The sequence below is a fragment of the Nicotiana tomentosiformis genome, chromosome 11 (assembly GCF_000390325.3).
Source record: "Nicotiana tomentosiformis chromosome 11, ASM39032v3, whole genome shotgun sequence".
NCBI lineage: Eukaryota > Viridiplantae > Streptophyta > Magnoliopsida > Solanales > Solanaceae > Nicotiana > Nicotiana tomentosiformis.
The window spans coordinates 39,487,482-39,503,293 of NC_090822.1; the positions used below are offsets into that span (position 1 = coordinate 39,487,482).

Below are 15,812 nucleotides of genomic sequence, written 5' to 3' on the forward strand. Positions count from 1 at the left end.
TTGAGGCCATGCCAGAGGCCGAGGCAAGGGTAGGGCTCAGCCTAGAGCCTGAGCAGCAGCCCCAGCATTGGAGCCTCAGGTAGAGTTTGACAAGGAGGTTCCAGCCCAAACTGTTCCTGCTGGGCCAGCTCAGGTCCCGGGGGCTTTCATCTCTTCCCAGTGCTTCAGGATGCTTTGGTCCGTTTGATGGGCCTTATGAAGAGTGTGGCCCAGACTGACACATTTCCCGCGGCACCAACCATCTCTCAGGCTGGGGGAGGAGCAGAAACTCCTACTACTCCCATTTCGGAGCAGATGGCTCCCAGTATCAGGCTCCAGCAGCCCCGCCAGTTAGAGAAGTTCAGATGGTTGTTGCGGCACAGGTCGGTAATGGACCTGTTATGTCTTCTGAGGGCTTATTGAGGTTGGACAAGTTCACCAAGCTCTTTCCAGTTCACTTCAGTGGTGCACCTTCTGATGATCCACATGATTATCTTGACCACTGCCATGAGGTTTTGCGGAACATGGGGATAGTTAAGACCAATGGGGTCGATTTTGCTGTGTTTTAGATGACGGGTTCCGCCAAGAGATGGTGGAAGGATTTTGTATTGAACAGACCAGCGGGGTCGCCTGCTCTTACTTGGGACCAGTTCTCTCAGATATTTTTTGAGAAGTTCCTTCCTGTCACACTAAGAGAGGATTTTCGCAGGCAATTCGAGCGTCTCCAACAGGGCAGTATGTCTGTCACTCAGTATGAGACCCGTTTAGTAGATTTAGACCTTCATGATATTCTTATGCTTCCTACCGAGAGAGAGAGAGAGAGAGAGAGAGAGAGAGAGAGTGAGGAGGTTTATTGAGGGACTCACTCACCCTATCAATCTACAGATGGCCAAGGAGACCGAAAGTGAGATTTCCTTTCAGGCGGCTACTAATGTTGCGAGGAGGATCGAGATGGTTCTTGCATGGAGAGGGGGGGTCAGGGGTCTGACAAGATGCCTCATCATTCTGATGGGTTTAGTGGTGCTTCATCTGGAGGCAGGGGTACGTTTAATAGAGGCCATCCTCCTAGGCCGTTTCATTCAGAACTCCAGGCATCCCACTGTGCTTTAGGTGGACGTAAGCCGTATATGCCTTATTCCGACCAGCTAGCCTGTGCACCACCAGCTCTTATTAGTACACCTCTGCTCTAGAGTTTTCAGGGTGGTTACTCAGGTCGACAGGGTCAGTTTCAGGGTCAACAGTCATAACAGTCGATGTCCTGTTATACTTGTGGTGATCTGAGGCACATTGCTAGATCTTTCTCTCGGGCATCGGGCAACTCACAGCATCAGGGTTCTCGTGCCATGGTCTCGACACCGGGTGCTTCACCGCCCGCTCAGCCAGCTAGAGGTAGGGGTCAGGCAGCTAGAGGTGGAGGTCAGGTCATTAGAGTTGGAGTTCAGGCCGCTAGAGGTGGAGGCCAGCCAGCTAGGGCCCGTCCTAGAGATGTAGTTCAGAGTGATGGGGCCCAGCCCCGATGCTATGCTTTTCCAGCCAAGCCTGAGGCTGAGTCATCTGACACTGTTATTACAGGTACTATTCAGTTTGCAGTAGAGATGCTTCAATTCTATTTGATTCGGGTTCTACTTACTCCTATGTGTCATCCTATTTTGCTTCATATTTGGTTGTACCTTGTGATTCTTTGAGTGCTCCTGTGTATGTGTCCACACCTGTGGGGGATGTTATTATTGTAGATCGTGTTTATCGTTCATGTGTGGTCATCATTGGGAGTCTTGAGACTAGTGTAGATCTTTTACTTCTCGATATGGTAGATTTCGATATTATCTTGGGTATGGATTGGCTGTCACCTTATCATGCTATATTGGATTGTCACGCTAAGACAATGACCTTATCCATCCCGGGGTTGGCTCGATTAGAGTGGAGAGGGAATCCTGGCCATTATACCATTAGGGTTATCTATTATATGAAGGCTCGGTGTATGGTCAAGAAGGGTTGTCTAGATTATTTGGCTTATGTCCGCGATTCTAGTACGGAGGTTCCTACCATGGATTTAGTACCAGTTGTCCGTGAGTTTCCAGAGGTATTTCCTGCAGACCTGCCGGGGATGCCACCTGACAGGGATATCAACCTCTGTATTTACTTGGTTTCGGGCACTCAACCCATTTCTATTCCGCCATATTGTATGGCCCCGCCAGAGTTGAAAGAATTGAAGGAGCAGTTGCAAATTGCTTGATAAGGGCTTCATTAGACCTAGTGTCTCGCCCTGAGGTGCGCCCGTGTTATTTGTAAAGAAGAAAGATGGATCGATGAGAATGTGCATAGATTACCGAAAATTGAACAAAGTCACCATCAAGAACAAGCATCCATTGCCGAGGATTGATGACCTATTTGATCAGCTTCGGGGTGCCAAGGTGTTTTCGAAGATTGATTTGAAGTCGGGCTACCATCAATTGAGGATTAGGGCATCCGATGTCCCTAAGACAGCTTTTCAGACTCGGTACGGGCATTATGAGTTTCTAGTGATGTCCTTTGGGCTGACAAATACCCCAGCAACATTTATGGATTTGATGAACCGAGTGTTTAAGCCCTACTTGGACTCCTTTGTGATTGTGTTTATTGATGATATCTTGATCTACTCCCGTAGTCGAGGGGAGTACAAGCAGCATCTTCGGATTGTACTTCAGACTCTAAGAGACAGCCAGTTATATGCTAAATTTTCAAAGTGCGAGTTTTGGTTGGATTCAGTCGCTTTCTTGGGGCACATTGTATCAGCAGAGGGCATTGAGGTGGATCCTAAGATGATTGAGGCATTTCAGAACTGGCCTAGACCCACTTCAGCTACGGAGATCTGGAGTTTCTTGGGTTCGGCGGGCTATTTCCGTCGATTTGTGGAGGGGTTTTCATCTATAGCAGCCCCATTGACTAGGTTGACCCATAAGGGTGCCCCATTTATATGGTCATACGAGTGTGAGGTGGGCTTTCAGAAGCTCAAGACTACTTTGACTACAGCGTCGGTGTTGGTATTGCCCATAGGTTTAGGATCTTATACGTTATATTATGATGCATCCCATGTTAGGCTCAGTGTAGTATTAATGTAGGATGGCTGGGTGATTGCATATGCGTCGTGGCAGTTGAAGGTTCATGAGAAGAATTACCTTGTCCATTGTTCATGCGCTGAAGATTTGGAGGCACTATCTTTACGGCGTGGCGTGTGAGGTTTTCACGGATCATCGGAGCCTACAGTATTTGTTCAAGCAAAAAGAGCTCAATTTGAGGCAGATGAGGTGGTTGGAGCTATTGAAAGACTATAATATCACCATCTTGTACCATCCCGGGAAGGCCAATGTGGTGGCCGATGCCTTGAGTAGAAAGTCAGTGAGTATGAGCAGCCTTGCATACATTCCAGTCTGTGAGAGACTGCTTGCATTAGATGTTCAGGCCTTGGCCAATCAGTTCGTGGGATTGGATTTTTCTAAGCCCAGTCGTGTTCTAGCTTGTACAATCGCTCTATCTTCTTTGTTCGAGCACATCAGAGATCGCTAGTATGACGACCCTCATTTGTTGGTCTTTAGGGACACAATGCGGCATGGTGGTGCCAAGCAGGTTACTGTTGGAGATGACAGAGTTTTGAGGATGTAGGGTCGTGTTTGTGTGCCTAATGTGGATGGACTTCGTGAGTTGATTCTTGTGGAGGCCCACAGTTCCCGATATTCTATTCATCCTGGCGCCACCAAGATGTATCAGGACTTGCGGCAACATTATTGGTAGAGGAGGATGAAGAAGGATATAGTTGCTTATGTAGCTCAATGTCTAAATTGTCAGCAAGTAAAGTATGAGCATCAGAGACCTGGTGGTTTGCTTCAGAAGATAGACATTCCTGAGTGGAAGTGGGAGCGTATCTCTATGGATTTCGTTGTTGGACTCCCACGGACTCAAAGGAAGTTCGATGCCATTTGGGTCATTGTGGACAGACTGACCAGGTGAGTGCATTTCATTCCTGTGGTAGTTACCTATTCTTCATAGCGGTTGGCAGTGATTTACATCCGCAAGATTGTTCGTTTTCACAGTGTGCCCGTGTCTATCATTTTTGATCGAGGTACGTAGTTCACCTTGCACTTCTGGAGGGTAGTACAGTGTGATTTGGGCACGCAGGTGGAGCTGAGCACAACATTTCATCCTCAGATGGACAGACAGTCCGAGCACACTATTCAGATATTAGAGGATATGCTTTGCGCTTGTGTTATAGACTTCGGAGGTTCTTGGGATCAGTTCTTGCCACTCACAGTGTTCGCCTACAACAATAGCTACTAGTCGAGCATTCAGATGGCTCCCTATGAGGCATTATACGATAGGCGTTGCCGATCAATAGTTGGATGGTTCGAGTCGGGGGAGGCTCGGTTGTTGGGTACAAATTTAGTACAGGATGCCTTGGATAAGGTCATGATTATTCAAGATCGACATTGCACAGCTCAGTCCAGCCAGAAGAGTTATGCCGACCGTAGAGTTCATGATGTTGAATTCATGGTCGGAGAGAGAGTGTTGCTTCGGGTATCACTCATGAAGGGTGTGATGAGGTTCGGAGAACAGGGCAAGTTGAGCCCTATGTATATCGGGCCTTTTGAGATTCTTAAGAGAGTGGGAGAGGTGGCTTACAGGCTTGCGTTGCCACCAGGTTTATCAATAGTTCATCCGGTGTTCCACGTGTCCATGCTTCGAAAATATCACGACGATCCGTCCCACGTATTGGATTTCAGCTCTATCCAGTTGGACAAGGATTTAACTTACGAGGAGGAGTTTGTGGCTATTCTAGCTCGGTGGATTTGACAACTGAGGTCTAAGAGTTATCCTTCAGTTCGAGTGCAGTGGAGAGGTCAGCCTATCAAGGCAGCTACTTGGGAGTCCGAGTTAGATATGCGGAGTAGATATCCCTACCTTTTCACCAGTCTAGGTACTTTTCTATGTCCGTTCGAGGACGAACAGTTGTTTTAGTGGTGGAGAATGTGATGACCCTATAAGTCATCTCATGTTTTGAAACCTAATTCTCTAATCCGAAGCCTTAAGAATCATGTTTTATCCTTCCTCAATTTGCGTGCACAGTCTGGACGTCTTTTTGGAAAGCTTTTACGTTAAAAACTAAGAAACATATGAAACTTTGCCTTAAAATCCACTTGAGTTGACTTCGGTCAACCTTTTAGAAAAGGTACCCAGATTCATATTTTGATGGTTCCGGTGGGTCCGTATCGTAATTTGGGACTTGGTCGTATGCCCAGAATCGAATTCGGATGTCCTTAGCCCGAGATATCGAACTTTGTTGAAATTTGAAAGTTAAAGGCTTAATGAATTTGAAATGTTTGACCAAAGTTTGACTTTTTGGATAACGGGTCCGTATTTTAGTTCCAAAACCCGGTATAGGTCCAATACTATATTTGTGACTTGTTTATGAAATTTGATGAAAAACAGATTTGGTTTGACGTGATTCGGACGCCTGGTTGTGAAAAAAGAAGTTTCAAAGTTTTCTTGAAATTTTTTATTTGATTTGGTGTTCAATTTGTAGTTTTAGGTGTTATTTTGGTGTTTTGATTGAGCGAGCAAGTTCATATGATGGTTTTAGACTTGTGTGCATAGTTGGTTTAGAGCCCCGAGGGCACGGGTGAGTTTCGGATAGGCTACGAAGTGAATTGGACTTAGAACATTTGCTGGTGTGTGCAATTTCTTTGAACTGGCCTCTAATCTCGCATTTGCGAGATCAGAGTTCGCATTTGCAAGATCAGAGTTCGCATTTGCGAACATTTCCATCTTATGTCAGGCTCGCATTTGCGAGCCATTTTTTCGCATTTGCGAAGTGTGCTTGGGTCAGCCTAGGTTCGCATTTGCGATCATGAGGTCGCATTTGCGGAAGGCCAGTGTCCGCATTTGCGCACAAAGCTTAGCATTGGCAATGGGAGTTGGGGAGGGATATTCTTTGCATTTGCGATCATTGGGTCGCATTTGCAGTCAAGTCAGTGTTCGTATTTGCAAACTTTTCACCGCAAATGCGATGATTGCAGAGGTGTGAGAGTCTTCGCAAATGCGATGGATATCTCGCATTTGCGAAGCCCATGTCGCAAATGCGACATCTGCAGCTGAACAAAATATGACTTAGACGGGATTTTTGGTCCATTCTTCAAATTTTCAAAACCTATAACCTTAGAGGCGATTTTTCTAAGACTCCTTCTTTCCCAAATCGCTGGTAAGTGATTCTAACCTATTTCCTTTCAATCTTTCACTACATTTCACATGTTTTCAACCTAAAATCTAGAGTTTTCATGGTGGAATTGAAGGTTTTTGGGTAGAAATTAGGGATTTGGTAAATTGGGGATTTAGACCTCAAATTGAGGTCGGATTCTAAAATAAATCACATAACCAGGCTCGGGGTGAATGGGTAATCGAGTTTTGATCCGAATTTCGGGTTTGGACCAAGCGGTCCTGGGTGTTGACTTTTGTTGACTTTTTCAATAGTGGCCTAAATTTAATTCTTTACAATCGTGGGTAGTTCTTAGGGCTTAATTTGAATCGTTTGGTTGGTAAATTGCTAGATTCTATTGGTTCGGAGGTTGTTTGAAAGGAAAAGCCGTGGTTGAGCTTTGAGTTTGGTCTTCGAAGCGAGGTAAGTGTCGTGGTTAATATTGACTTGAGGGAATAAGACTTGTTTGTCTATTTGCTACATGTTTAAATGTTGGGGAACCACGTATATGTGAGGTGACGAGTACTTATGCGTAGTAGTAGGGTTAAAGCATGCGGGCGGGGCTTGGTTACTTTCAATTATAGCTTCCTTTGCTCATGTTATCCGTATTTAGACTAGTATTGTTAAATTGATCGTTCTTATCATGTTTACGGATCTTCTGGTGACAATTGAGTATTGATTCCAAAGTTGAGGTTGATATTATGGAACCAAATGTTGATGTAAGGCTTGCACTTGTTATTCTATCTCCCTGTTGTTATTTTTTCATTGCATTATGGTAAGGGAGAGTGTTAATGCACGAAGGGTGATGGCGTGCCATATTATGAGTGTTAATGCACGAAGGGTGATGCCATGCCATATTGTGAGTGTTAATGCACGAAGGATGATGCCGTGCCATGTTATGAGAGTTAATGCAAGAAGGTTGATGTCGTGCCGTCTCTATTGATTTTATGGTGAGGTTGAGAGTAAAAGCACGAAGGGTTATGCCGTGCATTTTTCCTTTACTGTGTTTACTTGTTCTTATTGGTTCATAGTATATTGGCCATTCAAGTTACCATTCTGTTGTAGTTCTTTATCTCGTATTCCCCTCAGCATGTTCCCCCTCCCAATAGTACATGTTTAGTTGTTATTTGTACATATACTGTTAAATTGCACAGCTTTATTATGTAGGTGTCTTGTCATAGCCTCGTCACTACTTCGTCGAGGTTAGGCTTGACATTTACCAGTACATGGGGTCGGTCGTACTGATACTGCACTCTGCACTTCCTGTGTAGATTTTGGTATTGGTCCCAGCTGATCGAGAGGCGTAGTAGCTCGGACTGGTTCATCAGAGACTCAAGGTAGATCTGTTGGCGTTCGCAAACATTGAGGTCCCTGTCTATCTTTTCAGTTTATCTTTTTACTGTTTCTTTCATTCAAACAGTTATATTTCTTTCAGACTTTTACTTGTAGTAAATCCTGAAAGTTCGTGAATTGTGACTCCAGATCCGGGTGGTAATAATTAATGAAGTTTTTATATTATTCCGCACTCGCTGTATTTTATTTTAGCTTATTTGCTGTTATTTACTGAATTGAATAAGGATTGGCTTAATAATTCTCTAATGTCGGCTTGCCTAGCAAGTGGAATGTTAGGCGCCGTTACGGTCCCGACGGTGGGATTTCTGGGTCGTGACAGATCCCACGGAGGCTGATAATAAAACCTGCAGCTACCCGGTAGGGACCCCGAAAGCACATTTTGTGGGGTTCAGAATCAAGTTGTATCTCCGTAGGCGGTCGAATTCTTTTCTCAAATCCTCTATGTGGTATAGGATCTTCTTGGATTTGATGATGATGTCATCCACGTAAACCTCGATCTCCTTATTTATCATATCATGAAAGAGGATAGTCATGGCCCTCATGTAAGTAACTTCGACGTTCTTTAGTCATGGCCCTAATCACTCAGAAATAATTTTAGTTGAATAATTAATAAATATTTATCAATTAAAATGCTAGAATCAATTAAAAATTGTTTATAATATGAATAAAATTATTTGTATAAAATTTCCATGAAAATAATTTGATGAAATGTTTTTTGAAGATAATAGATTAATATTTAAAACATGTCATGGAATAGTAGTGTAAGGAAATATTCTATAAAAATATTATTTAAAAATATATAAAAATACGTTATGAATATACTAGCTAAGTGGAAAATGTGAGGACAAAATTGAGTATCAATAGAGATGCTTCAGTATTATTTGATCCGGGTTCTACTTATTGGTATGTGTCATCCTACTTTGCGTCATATTTAGATATGTCTCATGATTCTTCGGATACTCCTGCTTATATCTCTACACCTGTTGGGGACTCTATTGTATTTGATCGTGTTTACTGTTCTTGTGTGGTTTCTATTAGGGGTTATGAGATTAGGGTTGATCTTTTGTTGCTCAATATGGTGAATTGTGATGTGATTTTGAGTATGGATTGGCTATATCCATATCAGGTTTTTTTTTCATTGTCACTCTAAGACCGTGACGTTGGCTATGCAGGGGTTTCTGAGGTTGTCATGGAGAGGTTTGTTTGGTCACATTCCTAGTAGATTGGTTGCCTTTATGAAGGGTCAATTGATGGTTACGAAGGGGTGTTTGGAGTACTTAGTCTTTGTTAGAGATGTTAGTGTTGATACACATACTGTTGATTCAGTCCCCGTAGGGAGAGAGTTTTCAGATGTGTTCCCTGCAAACCTACCGGGAATGCCATCCGATAGGAATATTAATTTTGGTATTGACTTGGCACCGAACACTCAGCCATATCAATTCCACTGTATTGCTTCGCTTTAGCAGAGTTGAAGGAATTGAAGGAAAAATTATAGGAATTGTTGGATAAAGGTTTCATCATGCCGAGTGTGTCACATTGGGGTGCACCAGTTTTGTTTGTGAAAAAAAAGACGGTTCCATGAGGTTTTGCATTTACTACAGACAATTGAACAAGGTTGCCATCAAACATAAGTATCCATTGCCTCGTATTGTGATTTGTTTGATTAGCTTCAGGGTGCTAGAGTGTTCTCAAAGATTTACTTGGGATCCGGGTACCATCAGTTGAAGATTTGGGATTCAAAAATTCCTAAGACGATTTTTGGGACCCGTTATGGGCATTATGAGTTCATGGTGATGTATTTTGGTTTGACTAATTCACCAACAACTTTCATGCATTTGATGAACAATGTGTTCCTGTCCAATTTGGATTCTTTCGTCATTATGTTCATTGATGACATCTTGGGTTTATTCCTATAGTAGGGAGGAGCACGAGCAATATTTGAGGATTGTACTTTAGATTCTGAGGGAGAAGTTATATGCAAAGTTCTCTAAGTGTTAATTTTTTGATTCAGTGGCATTCTTGGGCAACGTGGTGTCTAGTGAGGGGATCAAGGTGGATATAAAGAATATTGAGGTGGTACATAGTTGGCCCACACCTTCGACGACTACAGAGATCAGGAGTATTCTAGGTTTGGCTGGTTACTATCGGCATTTTGTGGAGGGTTTCTCATATATTGCAGCTCCACAAACCAAATTGACTTAGAATGATGCTCTATTCAAATGGTCGGACGAGTTTGAGGAGAGCTTTCAGAAGCTCAAGATTGCTTTGACTTCAGCTCCAATTTTGGTTTTGCCTTCAGGATTAGGGTCATATACAGTTTATTATGATGCTTTGTGTGATGGTCTTGGTTGTGTGTTGATGCAGGATGGTAGGGTGATAGCATATGCATCACGTCAGTTGAAGCACCATGAGAAGACTTATCTGGTGCATGATTTGGAGTTAGAAGCTATTATGCATGCGCTCAAGATTTGGAGGCATTATTTATGTGGCGTGCCTTGTGAGGTGTATACTGTTGCATCCCATTTTGCATGAGTCAAAAAAAGATTCAACTTGTGGTTTCTATGTTGTTAATGAAAGAGAGTCGCCACATAATATTTAAAGGTATACTAGGGTACCTATTTAATTACTAAAGGTGATATTCTTCATTAGTCTGCTAACCGGTGAGATTATGGGTAAGGGTTCTTGTTCTTATAAGGGGAAGGTATTAGGTACCCCTTAAAATCACCTGAGGTAGCTCCATAGGACTTAGACTAGATTTAGGGCTAATTATTTGAACTATGCTTAATTAGTGTCTAAATAGTGTGGCTTACCATATATTAGGGCATAATACGTATAAAGGAAGAGTGTACTTTAAAGAGGTATGGGTTTATAGAAAAATCTTAGAAAAATAATGTTAGTATATATATGCTTGAAAAGAGCTTTAAAGATATGGTGTTTGTATGAAAACGTGTAAAAGAGAAGCTAAGTTAAAATACTTTGTTTCCTAAAGCATAGAAGTTTATATTACTCTAATGAGGTGAAGGTGTTATGAAAATAAGCCTAAGATATACTTTGGTTTTTAAATATTGGGCTTGAAGGAATCATTTGAAAATCCTTATTTTGGGTGGCAGCACCTTGATCTTTGAAAGGAGTTGATTTCCTTTTAGAAAGTTAAACTCGTGATTCTGTTCTGATTTTTCTTTTTTGAAAGAGGGACTACCGCCATTTGTTAGGCCTTTAGGCATCAAATTCTTTAAGAAGAGTTAGCAAAGCATAATGAATTAATAATAACAGCTCATGATTAGTGGATGAAGGGTCAATTACTAACTAATGCTTCTTTTAATTCTAGGTTCTTTAAAGCTTGCCTAAGTTGCTTTACATGGTTTAAGACATAAAGTAAAACATTCAATCCAATATATAATTGTTGTATACATGTGAGATAAAACAACATGATCACAATAAAGGACAACAATATAGTATAACTATAAAATAGCGAAAGCAGTAAATAAAGGAGTAAAGGGAAAGAAATGACTTTGGTGTTTGGGCCTCAAAGAGGCAGGCCCACCAGTAACAAGGAAGACAATTGACTCTAGACTCCCAGGATATAGCAATGCTGGATTTGGGTCTGAGTTCTTTAAGAACTCAGCAGGCCCAAGCCATTGTACATGTTCAAAAAGTAAGAGAGAAAGACATTAGAACGACAATACTATGTACATGCTCAAACATGAAACTTGCAAGCAAAGAATAAAGGAAAGATAACTAACAGTATTTAAACACTAAGAAGTTTTTACTAATGTAGTGGTTATGTGTAGCAAATGATCCACATTGAACACCTTTCGTTGTCATTAAACACTAAACCAAAAGAGAATAACAAGTGTCAATGAATTAAGGAATACCAAGTGTCGATGCCCCCGTTAAATCCCCCAACACTTCAAAGTTCTCAAGGGTCTCAAGGCCTAGGGCAATGCTTGTGCTGGAGAGAGTAGCCCAACCAAGATTTAAATTCTACTCCCAAATACCCTCAACCACTAACAATTCTTTCTTCCCTATAGGTTTGAGTGCCAATGAGGCTCTTTCAATGTAAACCAATTACCATAACACACTCTACCACCGAAGCATACCTTTTTATTAACAAAATAATTTAAAGAACAGAAAAAAATTCCATTTTGCATAACTATGTTTCCAATACAAAGTAAATGAAACACATATGAATAGGTCTAAAGGCCATGCTTCCAAACACGCATAGAGGCAGGAACAATTATACTTTTATTGCTAAAGAACCAAACAACTGGGATCATACATCTACAAGAACAGATAAAGAACACATAGTTTAGAGCAGCTACAACTTAGGGGTACATATGCTTTTGCTCTAATAGACTAATCACAAATTAGTTTAACCCAAGTCTTGCACACATAGGTTAATACTGTTTGGAACTTTTGAAAGTATCAACAAAGGTTCAGGCAAACAATCATAGTTAGAACTTCTATATGGGCTATTAGGGCTACCAGAATATAATAAGAACTTTTAACATGATCACAGGTTTGCAGATTCAAATGGAACATATAAGAATGCTTAACAAGATGTCTTACTTAACCTTAAAATTGATAACAAAACCAACCCTTTATAAGAGTATTAATCTTTTTATGAAATAAGCAAACCATTATGTCCCAACAGTAGCAATAAAGAGCTTCTCTTAAACTTCATAAAAGACTAGGTTCAATTCAAATTAAAGGGGAAAGAGAAGACTGCATGTAGTTTCAAGACAGTGCACATGAGCATAAAATCATGAGAGATGTGCAAAGATACCTACAAAACCTTCATTCAACCATATAACTAGATACTTCAACTAATGTCATTGTCTTACAACAACATGATGAGTTTCAATCATTGTAAAATCAGGTTAACAATGTCATTAAGGGTAAAAGACAGGGAAGGTGTTATACCAGATAAGCTTAACCCAGTTGTATGGACTAAGGTTAAATCTGAGCATGATGTAGTTATACTCAACTTATAAAATAGTTAAAATTCAACATAACTATAACCTAATTTATGAAAGATAACCTGATCATAAAAAACATATGCAAAAATTGGTTTATGATGTTTACAGGAGTTGACCTAATGAGATTATTTCATGTAAAGAGAGTCAGAGATGCAACTAACAGTTAGGCATGGACTTAAAACTTTCACAGTGATGACTCAAAGAATGCTTACAATTTTCTCTCTCTCAAAATTTCCGCCGTCACTGTAGCAGTGAACAGTGCCGAACAGTACCGTGAATAGTGACTTTGTCACTGTTCATCGCGGAAAAGCTGGAGCTTTAGGCTTCAATGGCCACAATGGCCGGCGACCAGCTGGATTTTCCGGCTGGTCTGCCCTCCCCCAGTGTTGCACAACAACATAAAACAACTAACGCCAACCCAGCCCCTCTAGATTACTCTATGATTTTGAAACCAAATTCTTTAAATCCTCCAGCGATGGCTACTGCTGCAGCTTCAATTCAACCCATTCCACTGTGACGAGCAGTGTATTTGAATGGCCAACCAGTGGTTAAATTCACAGAGGCAGAAGTAGATAGAATGAACGTGATTGAAGGCCTCCAATATGCTATCATTGGCAAGCTTTCATATGGTTCTCCGGAGATTCACGAGCTTCGCCGAATAATTCCAACTCAATGTGGTATCAAGGGTGAGTGTAATATCGGATTCCTTAGAGATCGTCATGTGTTAATTAGATTAACTCTATGGCAAGATTTTCTCGATTTCACATCAAAGATTACGTACTACATCAAAGCCAAAGATTGGTATGAATACCAATTGCGTACTCTTATCTACGATGCAAAATTTAAGGCGGGTGGAGAAACTCCGATGGCGATGGCATGGATTTCTTTTCCTGGACTGCTACCTACCTTTTTTGTAAAGGAAACTCTGTTTTCTTTGGCTACAGCTGTGGGAAGGCCAGTGTGTCTTGACGCGGCAACTACAAACAAAACTAGGCCGAGTTGCGCAAGAGTAAAAGTTCTTGTCGATTTGTTGGCCGAACTACCTAAAAAGGTGCGATTGGATATTGATGATGAAGCTTCTGGTGGTGTTCGAATAGAATGGGTGAGAATTCAGTATGATATGCTACCAAAATATTGTAAGGAGTGTAAACTACAAGGATATGATGAAATTGAATGTTGGCATTTGCACCCCGAGCTTATTGAGAATCGAAGCAGCAAGAAAAGGAATGATCTTGCTGAGTTGAACAACTGGAATTCTGCTGCTGATGAACAAGGAAAAACCAAAAATCACATTACCCCTTTAATGATTCTCACGAGTGGAAAAGTAGTTGGGAACATAGGTGCACAGTGGAAGGAAGTTCGGAATAATTGGGGAACCAACAAAAATAACAAAAGGAATAAATTTACAAACTGGCAAACTGCCAGTTCGCAAACTAGCAATGCAATCATGCCAGTGAATGCTGGTGTACAACAGGTGCACAATAACTTTGCACTGATGGAGGTCAAAGAAGATAAGACAAACACGGTTCAAACAAGGAATAAATTTGCAGTATTAGAGGAGGAACAAAGTGATATAAACGAGAACAACCAACTAGTTTTGGTGGGGGAAAAACAGTCTTCTATTCTAAAGATGGTCCTACCTTTTTTGGGATTCCGTCCACAATCGACTGGGTTCATAGATTTGGGACTAGCAAAGAGGAGCTAAAACAACTCAATGTGACCACAAACCAATCTTGTCATGCGATTCCATCTCAAACTTTTAAAGATTCTGGGGAGATGGAGGATCTTGATGAGGTAAACTCTACAAAGGTCTTATGGAGCGATGCAGTTGAGGTTAAGAATGATCAGCTGGGAAAAACAAAGACAATAGAAGACAAGGTGAAGAAGGACAACAATCCAAGCTCACCTGGCGACGCAAGACCTAAAGCCAGGCTCACTGGGAGATAGGCTGGCGACACCAGGCCTAAAGCCAGGCTCACCTGGCGAGAGGCTGGCGACACCAGGCCTAAAGCCAGACTCACCTGGTGATAGGCTGGCGATGCCAGGCCTAAAACCAGGTTCAACTGATGAGGCAACTGCAGTAAACCCCAACCTTAGAGCCACTGGAGAGATTTTGGCCTATGTAGATGGTGTTCCGGCGTATGTCCATGAGCTATAATTTAAGGAGTATGAACAGGCTGATGAGCGGGCAATTGTTCCAAGAGCATCCGGGGAAATAGAGGAAGTGCCTATGGAACCTGGCATTGATCAAATCATGCAACTACATCTTGATGTTCTAACTAAGACTCCTCTACAATATTTACATGATTTAGTTACACACAATGTGACACCAATCGATGAAGACTTATTGAGACAAAATCCAATGGAGGATGAAGGAGATGATGAATCAACTACCGAAAACTTCAAACAAGTGGCTAGGGAAGGGGATTTATCACCCACAACTAGTGCTAAAGGAGGTAAAAATAACTAAGAAGAATCAGAGTAAAGATCCACCACAACCTTCAAGAATAATGCCCAGGAGGGCAGCTTCTCTATCTAGATGATGGGCAAAATATTAATATGGAACATAAGGTCTATGAATACACAACAGGCCTTTCCTAGGGTGATCAATATGAATAGGGAGCATAATTTTTGTGTAGTTGCATTGATGGAGCCTTTTCAAAAGAAGGGACTCATTGATAGATATAAAAGGAGGTTGAATATGGAGACTGCTTATACAAATATTAATGGGCAAATATGGTTGTTCTTCGATGCAGTGGTGGAATGGGAATTAGTGGAGGATACTAAGAAATAGGTGACTGTGAGAATGTTTCACCATGACCTAGGGCAACACATGATAATGACATTTGTTTATGCAAAATGTTCGGCAAATGAGAGGTTGGATTTGTGGGATCACTTGTATTATTTAGCAAGTGATATGGAATTACCATGGTTGGTAGGAGGGGATTTCAATATGTTATTGCATGAAGATGAGAAAATAGGTGGACTTCCAGTACACCCTCCTGAATATGAGGATTTTGCATTTTGTGTAAACTCTTGTGGTTTGTTTGAGCAAGGGTACAAAGGAAGTCCATTCACATGGTGGAATGGGAGATCCAATGCTGAGTGTATATTCAAGATATTGGATAGGATTTTTGTGAATTTGCCATTTCAGAACATGTTTCCAACTATTGAAGTTGAGCATCTAATCAGAACTGGATCAGATCATGCACCATTGCTAATTACATGTGGGGTGCAGACAACCAATTTTGTCAAGCCTTTCAGATTCTTGAACTTTT

General features: G+C 41.5%; 1 protein-coding gene across 1 annotated transcript; it reads left to right on the forward strand.

Annotated features, from left to right (window-relative positions):
- The first annotated feature begins 971 nt into the window (after positions 1 to 971).
- On the forward strand, positions 972 to 2,212 carry LOC138901302 (uncharacterized). Its single transcript, XM_070189057.1, has 2 exons — positions 972 to 1,095; positions 1,791 to 2,212. Exons 1-2 carry the CDS (start codon positions 972 to 974, stop codon positions 2,210 to 2,212), a joined length of 546 nt encoding a protein of 181 aa, XP_070045158.1.
- Positions 2,213 to 15,812: the final 13,600 nt, after the last annotated feature.